The following is a 15272-nucleotide window of genomic DNA, read 5'->3' on the forward strand; positions in this document are numbered from 1 at the left end:
TTAATTCATACATTAACTGATATGTCACTAAATTGGCTTCTCCAAGATTTGAAAGATAATTTGACACAAACGCAACATAATGGAAAAATTTGAGTAGAATGTTTAGACACCGCACAAACAATGAAAAAAAAACCACTATGTTGTCAATGTGTCAAAATTACCATTGGGTCTATTCTCACAGAAATATGAATATTTCGTTAAAGAAAATGCATAGCCTTGAAAAAAACAACCAGTAACAGATCACCATTAGGGACACAAAATATTGGGTAGTTACCAGAGAACAAATGAGGAGCTAACTGCCAGTGAACCATGAGTTAATTAATAATTCCTATTTTATAGAGTAGGAGTGATTAGTTAATTAAGAAACAAGTACAGGAACAAATCAGGGACAACTTGATAATTGATGACTCGTTAACTATATCAGGTTTGTAAAATGAATCTTTGCTGGCCGAATGCTCCTTCCCATATTTTTACAAAAAATATAAAACAGAACAGAAGCAAGTATGGAGCCTTGTGGTACACCTTTTCTGAAACGTTGTATGTTCAGTTATCAGCAGAAACACTTTGTGTTCTGTCTGAAAGAGTCGTTCAACCGTTCAATACTGCTGCTCAATATCAATCGAATGAATAACAAATGATCCAGGCTGCTCATTTTCTGAATTTTTAAAATCTGTTTCTTGTGACTGTCCCAGCTTTATGAAAGTGAAATATAATAAATAGGAGTTGTCAATCAATCAAACTTTATTGGTATCGCACCTTTCATACAGTTTAGTGCAGGTCAAAGTGCTTCACAGATGACTGACAAGAAGATATTGAGACAGAATGGAATAAAAATGAAGTAAAATTTAAAAATAGAATACAATGATAAAAATGACATTGAAATACATATAAAAGCGATTGTATTTAATAATAATATATATCTATATATATATACATATATAGTTAAAATGAATTGAAAATGAGATTTACAAAATGAAATACAATAAGATAATTGAGTAAAAGAAGGTAAATCATGTCAAAAAAAACATTCCTACTTAAAAGCCAGGCTGAAGAGGTAGGTATTAAAACTGTTTCTAACAGGTTTTAGCCTCAACCACCATCAAGGCCCATGCCCTACCTGTTAGCCAGTTATTTTACACTTTGCTACATCTGGATATTCATATTTTATTTTAAGTTTTAACTCTACGTGTGATGTGTTTGACACATTTCACATCTCTCTGTGATGGATGGTAAAAATGTTCTCAATCTCTCAATCATTGTAGGGAAATCGAGATCAGAAATGCAATTAATATACAGCACTCCAAAGTAGGTTCCTCTAGGTTTATGATTCCATGACACACACACACACACACACACACACACACACACACACACACACACACACACACACACACACACACACACACACACAGTGTATGACTGTAATGTGGGTGTTGAGAGATCAGTATCACTTTCACACAACTCACACAGATGTCCAGGAATTCCTCAAATGGCAGCAAATGAGGGCGATATCCCAGGTTTGGTGACCTGGATCATCAGCCACAGGCGGTTGGGTGGGATGCTGTACTGTACCCCCAGCATCCCCGACTCCCTCCTCCACCCTCATCCACCCCTGTGAGGCGTTCACACATTCCCTGCGTTTCTGGAGTGCTGTCTGTCAGCGCCTTCTTCCACTAAAGAGACGCTGACAGCCATTAATTATCACACAGGCTGAACGAAGGGCATTCCTCTCTGCTGAAATATTGGTGTGTACACACACACACACACACACACACACACACACACACACACACACGCTCCTCAACCCAAGTCCTCACACAAATGCAGAGGCGCACCACCTGGCTTCCATTGGTCTTCATCATATTTGACAAATTAGTCTAAATGTTTTGTCCTCTGGAGTTGTCCAATCACCATCCAGCCTGGCTGAGCAGGCAGAGGCGGGGATGTAACGACCCGACAACCCACCAGGACACCAGAGAAACCTGAAACACACACAATGCTGGCGGAGAGCTGCCTGTGTGTGTGCTGCGCCCTCTTTTATGAGATGATTTTATGATGATCTGCACAGATAGTGACTTGTGATGAAAAAAATGCTGAGGATTTTAGCAGTTTATCAGAGCTCAGCAGTAAATCAGTGTTCAGACGTCTCAGCTATATACAGTGTGGAGGCACGCCTGCTACGTGTACGCATGAAAATAAATCTCCAATACTGGCTCGAGCTAGGACACAGCTTGCTTAGCCATGCCGGTACTGAACCTTTGACAGCCTCTGCTGTTCCAGTGTCCAAAGCTCCTGCCAACACATGGAACACAATGTGGTTTTCATGTAGATGTTGGCTGTGGTGTAGAGGTGCAGGTTTGGCTCCGTCTGCCTGGTCCAAATGCTCTCCAGCAGGTAGGATGAGGTGCCCCAGTAAGAGAAAAGGGAGAGGGGCCATCTTTATTTTTAACTCAGCCATACTGTAAATCATGTGGGGAAAGTTATCTCTCAGCTACAGTAAGAACTCAAGGCTGGCTTGTCCCCCCGAGCTCTGTCTTACTTTTTACATTTAATCCATAGAAAAGGTCCATGCAGTTGGATAAAGTGCTGTAAAAAGCAGCACAGATAGTAGCTGAATAGTAAAAATAGTTTGTCCATTTCATTATATGCCAAGGTTTAAAGCTGCAGTAGGTAACTTTTATAAAAATAACTTTTTGTCATATTTGCTGAAACTTTCACTGAATCCTGACAGTATTACATGAGACAGATAATCTGTGAGAAAATCCGGTTCCTCTGGCTCCTCCTAGTGCTCCTAATGGCATTTGCAAGAATCCACCGGGCCTGAATGAAAACAACCAATCAGAGCCGAGAAATGTCGATTGTAAGGTTTAAATGTTGAATGGCTGCATTTATATAGCGATTTTAACCAAAGTGCTGATAGTCAGTGGCCTGACAGCAGGTTGGGGTTCAGTGTCTCAGAGGGGGGATCAAACCAGCCTTACAGCCTGCTGTTGTTTGTGACCTGTAATCCCATATGAGAGGGCCAGATATTGGCATGGCACAGAAATAAAAAGTATACTTTAGATAGGTCAGTGTACTTTGGGGCCAACAAATTTCCGTTTTGAAATGAGAAAACCAAAATCAGGAAATTATTTATAAATATGGAGGACAAAACGGGTCGTTTCTTCGTTTTTTGTTTTTATTTTCAAAACAAGAAAACGTAAAACCTTTTTTTAATGTTCTGTTTTTTATTTTCATATCAGAAAACACTTTTTTCCCCCAATTTCGGTTTACTTATTTCAAAATGAAAATCCGTTGGCCGCAAAAGTACACTGAGTTAGCTCCGTACATGATATGTATTATATGATAAATTGTGAAAACAAGCCAATCTGATGGAGTGGCCAGTTACAGCTCAAGGAGTGCACGATGACATCTCCCCTGCATACTATATTTCATTTTAATCCAATAATTTTTTCATGTTTAACTGGTGCTGTTGAACACCCAGTGTATTTCTGCTGTAATGTTTTTCTATTATACTTTTAATTCTTAGATTTGATATGTAACACATTGTAATGCTGTACTTGTGGTTGAATTGTGTTGCTGATGTTACAAAGATGTTTATCTTGAAAGAAACAGATCCGAGGCATTGTACTCATCGTGATGTCTTTTGTGTGTTCATGAGTGTGTGTCCTACGTGTGAGTCGAGTACGTGTATGACAACCAGACGATCATCAAGTGACGCTACCACTGGTCACTGCAAGGATTATTTTGACACGGCAGGTGGCTGTTGGCTAATAGATACATGTAACACACACGCTTCAGCCCCTCTCACCCGCATACACACACCTATATACACACACACACATCTTCAGATGGGTTTAGTGTCCAGGTGTTAAGGGAAAGTTCTTTTCAGTTCAGTTGAAATCTCCCCGATGACAGATGTGTAGCTATAACCACCGATAGAGTGTGTGTGTGTGTGGAGAAGTAAGCTCACAGTGATCCTCAATACCAGCATCCAGAGATGAAGCTGTGGCAGCTAAAGCCCTCATCAACAGGGGAGTGTGTTGTCACTTTCACTCCTCCTGAATGTTCGTCCTTCTCAATCTGATCCGTCCTTATCTGATCTCTCTGTGCTGTGATAAAATGTAAGCTGGATGGCCTCGAGATGAGTGCATGACATTCACTACAATCAAAAGCTCCCTCAGTGAGGGATTGCAAGTATTTAAGCTTTCTGAATGCTAACCATGCTCATTGTGTGTCTTAGTCTTAGTCCTGCTTGTTAAAAATTCTGCTGATTAGATGTCCTTGCTCTAGCCTGTGACACGGAAATCGATGGAGGATATTAGAGGATGTCCTCCCAAGGAGAGTGACAGCATCAGTCCATTTAGCCAGTGCCCCAAAATTACATGTTCATTTTATGTGACAAAGCTGCCATGTCCTAGTAATTATGATGGGAGAAAAGGAGGAAGTCAGGTGACATTATTATAGAGTGACAGAGTCCCCACAGGAAGAAGGTATGGGTGGATAGATGGGTCAACAGAACATTGGACGTTAACACAAGAGACTGCTGTTCTTTCCCTGTTCTCCAACCAATGCTAGTGTTGGTTTTTTAAAAAGCATGACCACAATTTGTGTATTATTGCAACCATAATGATGAAGGTTCCTTAAACTTAACAAAGTAGTAATTTTAACCCACACCACTATGTTTCCCTAAACCTAACCATACTTGGTTTTTGTGCCTAAAACCTAAAGCAAACCGTAACCATAGCTTTAGAATGTGATCAGAAAAGACGTCTATGTGTTGTTCTAGTGGGTTTTTTACTTGCTGGTAACACCCCTTTGATCAGAATCTGTTTATTAATTGGTCAGCTGATCTGATGGAACAGTTAAAAGGAACAGCTGGGCTGCTGTGGATACAGCATTACTTGCATGTGCGTAGAATCTAAATCATGAGTAAATAATGAAAACACTGTTTACATTTAATGTTTTCTTCAAAAGCCATACAGCTGGTTATTATTAGTCATGTTACCATCAGTAATGGGATGCCACAGGGTTCTATTCTTGGCCCATTTCCTTTGACATTATGTTCTTTCAGTAACATATTTTATTTCAGTGTCACAGACACAGCTAAGACGCAAGGAAGACATGCGTGGAGCCAAAATAGCAAGCGCCCACAGATTACACAACTGGCATGGTTAAGTAATGTGTTTAGTCTTTGTTAAATAAGAAAATTCAATCATTTTCATAATGTCCTATTTCATAAAGCTTCAGGCTACAGTTCTCTGTTTCTGTTTGTGTCTCTGTTGCCAATTGTCCAAGTCTCTGTCTGTCTGTCTGTCTGTCTGTCTGTCTGTCTGTCTGTCTGTCATTGCCCTCAGGGGTTTACCAGTACAGAGTAGAGGAATGTAGACAGTTACCTACATCACTCCTCAAAGTCAACCACCAATCCCACATTATCCACCTCTCCTGTGGTTTCCCTCCCCCACGATGACTTCAGACTAGTCAGTGATCAACCATCTTAACCTCCTTTATAGAGCTATTCCTACATTATTCTTTGTCACTTTGCTTTTTGTCCTGCCATTAATGTATATGAGGAACACTTTTTAAATTAAAAGTATATTCATATGCAGCTAATCAGTGTTAGCAAGTAAAAAATTGTGTCATTCATATCACATAATAAGCATGAATGAAAATAAAGCACTGGAGGTCCCAGTTTACCAATGTGACATCATGGGAAGGCGTATAAATAGCACACCACTTTTAAGGACATTTTGAATGTCTATGCATTTCAACCTTGAGAGTTTTGGACTTGCAGGAAAGGTGACCTTCCTTGGGATCATAACAATAGTCAGGTGACGTTATGAAATGGCTGCAGTTTGGTCAGGTTTAATCATCAAAACTACTTGGTTAGGTTTAGGAAAACATTGTGGTTTGGTTTAAACTAGCCACACTAAATTAATTCACACATGAAATGACACACCGTCTCTGCATAAATATAAATTTATATAAATATAAATCAGGAGAAATGTGTGAAATGATGATGATGTCCGATGATGCAAAATAACTTCTATTATTGGTGTGTTATTCATATGCCATTTGGTGATACCAGACCAGGTTTACCCACCTTTTGATTGACTTATCATTGGGGTAGAAATGACATCAAACTTACAAGTGTACTGTAAGTGTCAAGGTAAAATACAGTCTGTAAGTCCTCTGCACCAGTACGTAGCTACGCTCTATCTCGATGCCCACTAGTCCGACTCTCACTGCTCTTGTTGCACAACGTGGCCGTTTCAGGGCAAATACAGCGGAGACACCAGAGGAAAGCCGAGAGGGAAGAAGAGGGGAGGAGGGCTGCAGGAGAAAGAATTGCAACTGTCATCACAAACAAGAACCATCTGTCTCATGTGTGTAACTTGTTTTCTTTTAATATGAGAAGTATGCTGAAGAGATCTGGGAGTTTGAGAGAGGCCTGGGAGGGCCGGGCCCTGGGCTAAAGCCAGCCTTCTCCTGGGTTCCATGAGCGTGGGGCATTATTATCCAGCCAACCTGCACTGTTAACCCTTCACACTCACAACACACACTAACAGGGAAGGAGAGACAGCATCAAAAAACCTTTAACCTGAGGTATGCAGAGGTACCTGAGGTGTAATTTGAACTATTAGCTGCCTGTCTGGGAGAAGAATCGTCTGGAAGATTTATGTGAAAGGGTGGAATCGCACCATCGTTATCTCGTTACCTCTCATACATTCAGGAAGTATTTATTAAGTACCAGTGCTTCTGTGGTTTGTGAAAAACATGCTAATTATACAACACATCAATAAAATTGTATTTATTACCTTGATGTTGTTTTATTGTATTGTCTTCCTTTTAAAGTCTGTGGGATTTAGGTACAGTGGGCTGCACCAAAGTAGTTCTGCACTTATCACATGCCATGTTTATTTATTGATACTTAATAAAAGTTAGCTCAGCTTAAGCCACAGATTTTTTAAAATTTGTATACCCAGGCCTGTCCAAAGTTTTAAACTGTACACATTTAAAGGTTAGATGACTTCACAACCTTCTTTAGGCCAACAATGTGTTGCATATTATAGGCCTTCAATATATAGGTCTGTATTCTTGCTAACACTGTGGCTACAGGGTGCTGAAGTGAGACCATGGCTCTCAGGTCTAGAATTAAGAAAGCCTCACTCAAAATCAGCTCAGACATGGCCTCAACTTCCAACAGCAACTGCTGTAGTGGATATCGTACATTATCCCTTTTTACAAGAGATCCTGTAACAGCAAAGAATGTCCAGCATTAAGCCTCTATGTGTACAGGAACTGTAGGCTATGTACAAACACAAAATAAGGAAATGTGCTAGTATTTTTTATTGATGTGTGATAACATTATCAAAGAAAAGCTTCTAAATGCTAGGCTAGTGTTTTCCTACATCTGATTCCTGGTTCAGTAATTGAGAAAAGCTACAGGCTAAACTCACTCTTACACACTTTTAAAATGACGACCAACATAAAGACATGATGATGTGTTCTCAAACAGGGAGAATCATTGTTTGGAAAAATGTTGGCGTAAAAATTGTCTGTGTGGATGTTAAGTATTAGTACAAAATATCAGCTATGAATAGTTTCATTCCACAAATATTTGTACCAGTCTTCGTAAACCCATATTTATTGCATCTTAATTTTGACACACTCCCACACATACACAAATACACTAAGTGGTAAAAACCTTCTGTCAGCCTCTTGTCTCTTGTCTCGCCACAACTGCAGCAAACCACAAAAGGCATTACAGTTCTCTGACTGACTGCCTTACTGTACATGTGGCTGTCTGACACACACACACACACACACACACACACACACACACACACACACACACACACACACACACACGCCAACAGACATTCCCAATCAGTGTGGCCACCACCACCCACCTCATCTATGCCATCATGGTGGCTTAATGAAGGACAGATCTCCACCGTCGCAGACCGAGAGTGGTTAGGGTTACACTTTCCGCAGAGGGGGAGCGGACTGGAACCAGCGTAAGTCAAAGATATTGCAGGAGAAAGAGCAAAAGCTGGATTTGGGGGGCAGTATGATATTGATAGAGACAGAAGGAGGGAAAAACCTTGTGCCATGTGGTCTGCATTTCACTGTAATCCCTGTTCTAGCCCGGTGTTCCTGCCTCTGTTCCCTCTTCAGCCCAAACCCAATCAGGCGGGCTCTGAAACCCGAGTGGCCGCTCTGGTTCTTCCCAAAACCAGACTACCAGGTTCCCAACGCTGCGGGAAACACATCCATTTATCTCTGGTTGATATACTGTATGCAGTGATATATGGCGCATAAATTATGTTTATAGGTGTCAGGGGTGCAGGAAAGGACCTCGGGGTGTAATATACCTCACACAAACAGCACACACACACACACACACACACACACACACACACACACACACACACACACACACAACATGCTGCACAGTGCACACTGTGGCCACATAATAATGCAGCTGAAAGACACGGGAAATGGACGATTTTATTGAAATATGTGTATGTCTGTCAGCAGGGGTTGTGTGTGTGTGTGTGTGTGTGTGTGTGTCTCAGAGCTTGGTGGAATAAGAGCTGCTCCTTTTCACTTTCCATCTTTCTATCCTCTCATGTTCTTTCTTTCCTTCTGGGCAACATTGTTTTTTGTGGCATTCTTTCTCCCTCGCACATCCACAAACACACACACACACACACACACACACACACACACAAACCTACACACACGTTTCTTTTGAAAGAAGTGACAAGAGTCATTTTTGACACAGCATATATTCCGTATTAACATACATTCATAGGCAGTATAGTCTTCTTCAGTGTATAAGTCTTTACAGATCTACAGTATGTCTCTATAATGATAGCACGTTATTATAGGAAAGCTTGGCTTTATGGTGGTGGTGGTACAAGACAACAAGAGTCCTGACAGTGGCATGGGAAACTGTGTGTGTGTGTGTGTGTGTGTGTGTGTGTGTGTGTGTGAGAGAGAGAGAGAGAGAGAGAGAGGAATGGGGAAAATTGAATATGTGGTCAGATGTTTGTTGCTGCGGGGCGAGGGCTCTATGTGCGCTTGGAGAGAAAGTGCTTCAGTCATCATGCGTGGTGAACATGCTTGGCAACCCTCTGGCAGACCCCTTTTGTGTACGTGTGTGTTTACATTGTGTGTGTTTGCTGGTGCATGCATGTCTTTGTGTGTTTACTCATATTTGCATTAAGCCAACTAGCATTTGGCACATGGCAACGTGCAGGAGGAGTCCAAGCTCAACATCAATCCAAATCAGCACACAAGATTTTCACAATATGATGCTCTGAAATGGTCACAAATCATTTTAAATCTGATCTGGAATCTGTTTTGATATAAGGTTTCTGGATTCCCATTGCAGGTAGCAGCTGTGGATAGACGTGTGGTTTTGGAGCAATGTTTGCTGTAGGGATGTGTGTGTTTTGTGTGTCTCATACCCATCACCTGCCAGTGCTACGGGCCTACAGAAAAGACAGGAAGCAGCTGACAGTGGCTTTCACCTGTCCATCATCATCCCCCCTCTGACAGAAAGAGAGTGAGTGTGTGTGAGTGAGTGGAGCAGCATCAGGGCATTGCAGGGGGCAAAATAAATGACAGCAACTGAACCTCAGCACAGCACAGCCATGTACACTCAGGAAGCAAATCACAGAAAGTCCGACTGCGACGCCTTCCTCTTTGTTGTTCATGTCGGTCCTCTGACAGACTCGGCGTCTCCCTTTTTGACATCCAGCACTCAAAGTGAGTCCCCGAAGCAGCAGCAGCAAGGACAGAGGGCAAACAACCCTCCTCTTGACCCCACCCCAACCCCTTAACCCTACCCACCCATCTGCCCACCCATGGGTCCAGTTTGTCCCTTATTATCTCCTTTCATCTGTCCCCTCCTTCTAGGTCCACCCCTCGTCAATCTCAACAAATAAGTTAAACATTACAAAAATAAGAGGCATCAATGACAAAGCAAATATGAGAGTGAGGGAGGGAGACAGAAAGTGAAAGATGCTCTCTACTAGAAGAAACAAACTGCCTCTGTAGCTCTGTAGGAAATCCCATGCATAATCTATTGATATCCATTACGTTGGATGAATGAATAGGATGACATTTGACCTCTCAGCCACTCAGTCTGTTTCTGTTGACCAGTAGTAGGAGGTGGGTGGTTTCAAGCAGGAGGAGAGGGAGCTTCACAAGTCCTCCTTGCTCCCTCTGGCCTTGGAGTATGAGTGTGGGGCGTTTGTTTTGTTCATCAGCAGTGCCCTCTGTGCCCCCCCACTCCCATCACCGGCAAGTGTGCATCTCCACCATTTTGCGGCACTGTTTGCATTTGACATAACAGCACCAGTGGAACTTACAGCTGCACCTGTCCACTACCTCCACCTCCTGTGTCTGGAAGCCACGGCCACAACACATCAGCTCGCAGCCGTCGATGGCCTTTGAGGTTCTGTTGCACTGGCGGCCCACTGTGCCCAGCATACCCGGCGTGCGTGGGTCATAGTCGCAGAAATCTGGACTGGGTTCCAGGTAGACCAGATCTTCATCTGTGTGAGGTTTGAACTGGGAGTTTCGAGGCGCCAGGACTTTGGTGGTGCCCACCTTGCGCTGCTCCACTTCAGTGGCGCCGTCAAACTTCTCCTTGATGACGTTTCCCACCTTGCGGAAGGGTGGCATGGCTTTCCAGCAGGTCTTTACCTCACAGGAGCCTGACACACCATGACATTTGCACTCCACACGCATGTGGGACAGGATGGCCTGCGGAGATGCCGAAGAACCATTGGTTAACAGGCAGAACTTAAAATAAGATGATGACAACGCATAACTTGAATGACTTGGGACTTGACTTATCTAGAAAGATTTGAGACTTGACCCTGGCTTATCTTGAATTACTTTAGCTTGTCTGTAATAGCTTGAAACTTGACTTGGGATTTTCCAAAAGGAACAACTCTATCTCTATTTATTTATTGTTGCTGCTGCTGACAAACTACCAGCTAAAATACAGAACCCCCAAAAGGTCACAGTGGGACTTTCTTTTTCTTATATTCTTTTACGTTTCCCTGCAATATGTTTTGCATTCCCTCTGATCCTGAGATAAAGGCTGAGCTGTATGATATAGTAGTATGATATAACAGAAGCACTGTTCAAATCCTGTGTTGCTTAACGATGCTTTCTTGGCTACTGTTTTCAGTATTTCTGTATTGATGGTAGTAATGCATGACCTGGTATTCATATTATACAAAAATCTTTTAGTGTCTGTTCATGGGAGAGTAGCTTCAGCTGTGGTCAAAGCCAGTCGCTGTATACTGTCAGAGCTTGGCCCGTTGAACGGAGCAATGGTTAATAAATGCATCGTGTAGTGTGTCACATAATCGCAGAGTATTGTCCAACACACTGACTGTTCCTATGGATCAGGGCAAATCTACAAAATATTGCAAGTTAACATAAAACTTGAATGAGTGCTGCAGGAATTTTGCACCTCTGGTTCCCTCGTCTCAGAGTCAATGGAGTTCAGAAAACAAAAAACCCCTCCGGACTCCATACTAAAAGAAGTGCAGTGTTCTACAAAAGGTCTAGTCAAGGGCAGTGAGTTACCTTCCTTCCTGCCTCATTGTTGTGCAGGTTCATTAGAGCCCGACTGGACGACTGGCCTTTACTCCTCTCCCTCACATCCACAAAGGACTGAGAAAAGGCCACTCCATACGCAATGTTATCACTGCAGCCCGACCACTGGAACCCTATGACAAGATATTGAGATAGAGACATTGTATAAAGACTACATTTGAATGCTATTTTGTAGCCACTTGTCAGTATTTCAGTATTGATGGTAGTAATACATGACCTGGTATTCATATTGTAAAAAATCTGGCTACACATGGAGATAAGATGGCATAATAATACTACCAATGATATCTGTCTGACGTTTTCAAAATAAAATAATTATTTAAAATGTCACATTATTTAGTCCTGTCTAATGTAATGTTATCTAGTCCAATGTACTGGGTGCTTCTGTTTCCTCTGCATGTGTGTGTGTGTGTGTTTGTGTGTTTGTGTGAAAGAGAGAGAGTGAGCGAGAGAGACCTACCCTCTGGACTGACTCCATGTACATTGTGGTCACAGCCACATTTTTCCAGCTCTCCGCTGCTGCAGGCCCTTGTGACCGCAAACGCCACACTGGCTGCTGAGATGGCATACACAAAGGCTGCCTCACGGGTGCCTAACACACACAAACACACACAGTAACATTGTTTCATTATGAAACTCAAAAGGCCTTCTCATTCTGAATGGCAAAAAAAGTGTGTTTTAAAGATAAAGAGTGTGTTAAAGTCCAAGGGAAGGAGGCCAGATACAAATGGAAACAAGACAAAAAATGTCAGGATATTTTAAAATAGCATTAAGTAATCCACATCGAATCAGCTTTGGAAGCAGTTTTGAGGTGATATCAAATATATTTAGGTCCCGATTTTGTAAATGCATGCAGGTAGAAAAGACTGATAAGCTTGTTTTAGTGTATGTCTGTGTCCCTTCTGTGTCCAGATGTTTGCAGGGAGTTGGTGACAGTGATCCCTGCAGTGTATAATCTTACCCTGGGTGACCACTTTGCCAAACACAGGCATGGTCTCCAGAGTGGAGCAGTTCCATCGACGGTTGCGAAACTGGAACTGACACTCATCTATAGCCAGCTGGGCTCCTCGACGCACCGCATCCATTACCTCCACGCTGCGCTTACAGATCTGAACCTGGAGCAGAGACACACATAGGAACAACATACTATTTAATCCATCTAGTAGATATTGAGATATTTCACTGAACAAGTGAAAGATTTGAAATCCTGGTGGCACGGAAGAAAAATTAGAGGATAACCAAAATCATTAGCATATCTGTACCAGATTTTATGGCAATCCATCCAAGATTTGTAAGATATTACACTAAAAACATGTAATGTCAATGGACCGAACACAGATGCTTTCACAGGTACTGTACAGTCCCACTGCGGTGCATTTGTAACTCTGTGAGTCACAGTTGTGGAGCTGTGCACACAGAGTTGATTATTGTCAGGAGAGGTGTCTACCTGTCTCTGGATGAGGCCTCGTAACCTCTCGCACGTCTCCTCATCCCTGATGCTTCCCACGGACGACAGCTTGGCCAGGTACCTGACAGAGAACAAACACAACAGGATCTCTTTAGTATGCAATAAGTGTTCTGAAAGTACATGGAAGTACAGAATCTGACATATTTGGGTAAAAGCGGTATGATTGAATTTGACGACATTGTTCAGATGAAGCAGAGCTTGTGTCCGGTGGGTTGGTTCCCATGACGTTGTGGGAATGTTTGGGATAAATGTCTGGTTGGGAGGACACTGAGAGGAGGGAAAGTGGCTTATCATACACACCACCTCCAGGCCAGACAGGTCAGGGAGATACTGAATACACACACACACACACACAATCTAAGATGTGTGAGAAAATGGCATCAGTCTGGTTGCCCTGACCCTCACACATCCACCTCACCTCACTTCAGTCTCATATCTCCAGTCCCAGCTGCACCTTACAGGAATAGGTTTTCTCATAAGCTGGCAGTGACTCCCCACAGGGAGCAGCCCTGGTTATGTACCGTCTACACTTCTCACTCATTTTAACAAATGTTGAGTCTAAAAATTGTTTTTGCAGACAATAGAAGGTTTTGCAGATGATATGAAAGAACTCCTACTTTCTAGTGCAGTTTCACACACAGATTGTTGAAGTAAATGCTTGTATCTTCAAACATGGCACAAAAATACAGATTACTTTTGAAAACACTTTTTTTTTTCACAAACAAAAGTTCCACGAAGTTTAGGTAGGCAGGTGTCAAGGGCAGAAAAACGTATTTTTGCACACAAATGTGTAATTCAGGCCCTCTAATTACTTATTTGTGCACTTAAATTGCACTACACAACATTAATGTATTATTATTAATTAGTTACACTACTAGTTACTGGTAAAATTATTACTGTAATATTATCACTAGTAATGAGTTACTGCCCAACACTGGACGTATGTGTGTGTAGCAGTGGCATCAGGAGGTAATTAGCTTAGCTTAGCATTAAGACTGGAAGCAGGGGGAAACAGCTAGCCTGGCTCTGTCCAAAGTAAAAGAAAAAGCCAAACTAAAATGACCAATTAACAGGATGTATCTAATTTGTTTAAATTAACAATATATAGGATTTAGTGGCATCTAGAAATGTATTTGCAACTCGTGTCACCCTCCCCTTCTATGTTTCAGGATGGATAAATTGTTCTTTCTTTTGTGTATATTTCAAAAAGGAAACACAATTTGTCTTTTTTACATAATGTTGGTAGATACGTTATCAGACTTTAGACAGAGCCAGGCTAGCAGTTTCTCCCTGCTTCCAGACTTGTATGCTAATCTAGGACAACCACACTATGACTCCAGTTACAACAGATACTGACATTGGTCTTATCGCTCTCAGAAAAAAAGCAAATCAGTATATTTCCCAAAATTAAACAAATTCCTTTCGGGGATGTTTAAAAAATGCAGTGTTTATGTATTCACATCCATTTAAAAGAATAATTGTGGCACATTTACAACAGACTATCTGGGGCCTGACAATGTTCCCACCGTATTTTGCACCGCATTAGGCTACACAATGGTACATGCTAACCAAAATTAGAGGAACTAAAGCTGGCGACCTGTGTGAAATGTAGCGCCACAACTGTGTAAAAGAGTCTTAAAGGAATGTAATGGATGTGACAAGTATTTCAGTATGAAGGAATGAACTCTTATTAGCAGGTTCCTTCCTACAGTTGAAAGAGTTTGAATATCAAAATGGCCCTTGATAATAAAGCAAAGACAAATTCCGACAAAATGAACTTTAAGGCTATCATTCTGAACAAGTAGACATGTTTTTCCTTAAGGTTTCTCAAGCTTGTTTTATGAGTCTTGGGTTATGAGTTCCCAAGACCACACATACCTCTGTAAAGCCCTGTTAGCCCGTCTCAATCAAGCTGTGGCACAGATCCAGATTGCAGAGAATTCTGCTGTCAGATTATTGACAAAGCTGTAATGCACAACACACAGTCATGCTACCAATGTTTTACACCACTGCTGTGTACAAAAAGGGTTTATGACATGCTGATTATGTATGTCATTATGTATGGACAGCTGTTAGCTACATCTCAGCTTCTTTAACCCTCGTCAGCTTAAGAGGTAAAAGGGATGGAAGTTCATCATTGGTGCATTACTACTTG

The 15272-nt window shown here is 41.8% G+C and overlaps 1 protein-coding gene across 1 annotated transcript in view; it reads right to left on the reverse strand.

The window, feature by feature from the left end:
• Nucleotides 1-8776: 8776 nt before the first annotated feature.
• Nucleotides 8777-15272, reverse strand: part of wnt4 (wingless-type MMTV integration site family, member 4) — a 24635-nt gene continuing 18139 nt past the window's right edge. Inside the window, exons 2-6 of the mRNA XM_051416222.1 lie at nt 13097-13178; nt 12611-12764; nt 12110-12241; nt 11620-11762; nt 8777-10782 (exon numbers count right to left, since the gene is read on the reverse strand). Coding sequence (XP_051272182.1) covers nt 10312-10782; nt 11620-11762; nt 12110-12241; nt 12611-12764; nt 13097-13178 — 982 coding nt within the window. The 3' untranslated portion in view covers nt 8777-10311. The remainder of the gene's footprint in view (nt 10783-11619; nt 11763-12109; nt 12242-12610; nt 12765-13096; nt 13179-15272) is intronic.

This window comes from Dicentrarchus labrax, unplaced genomic scaffold (assembly GCF_905237075.1).
Source record: "Dicentrarchus labrax unplaced genomic scaffold, dlabrax2021, whole genome shotgun sequence".
Classification (NCBI taxonomy): Eukaryota; Metazoa; Chordata; class Actinopteri; family Moronidae; genus Dicentrarchus; species Dicentrarchus labrax.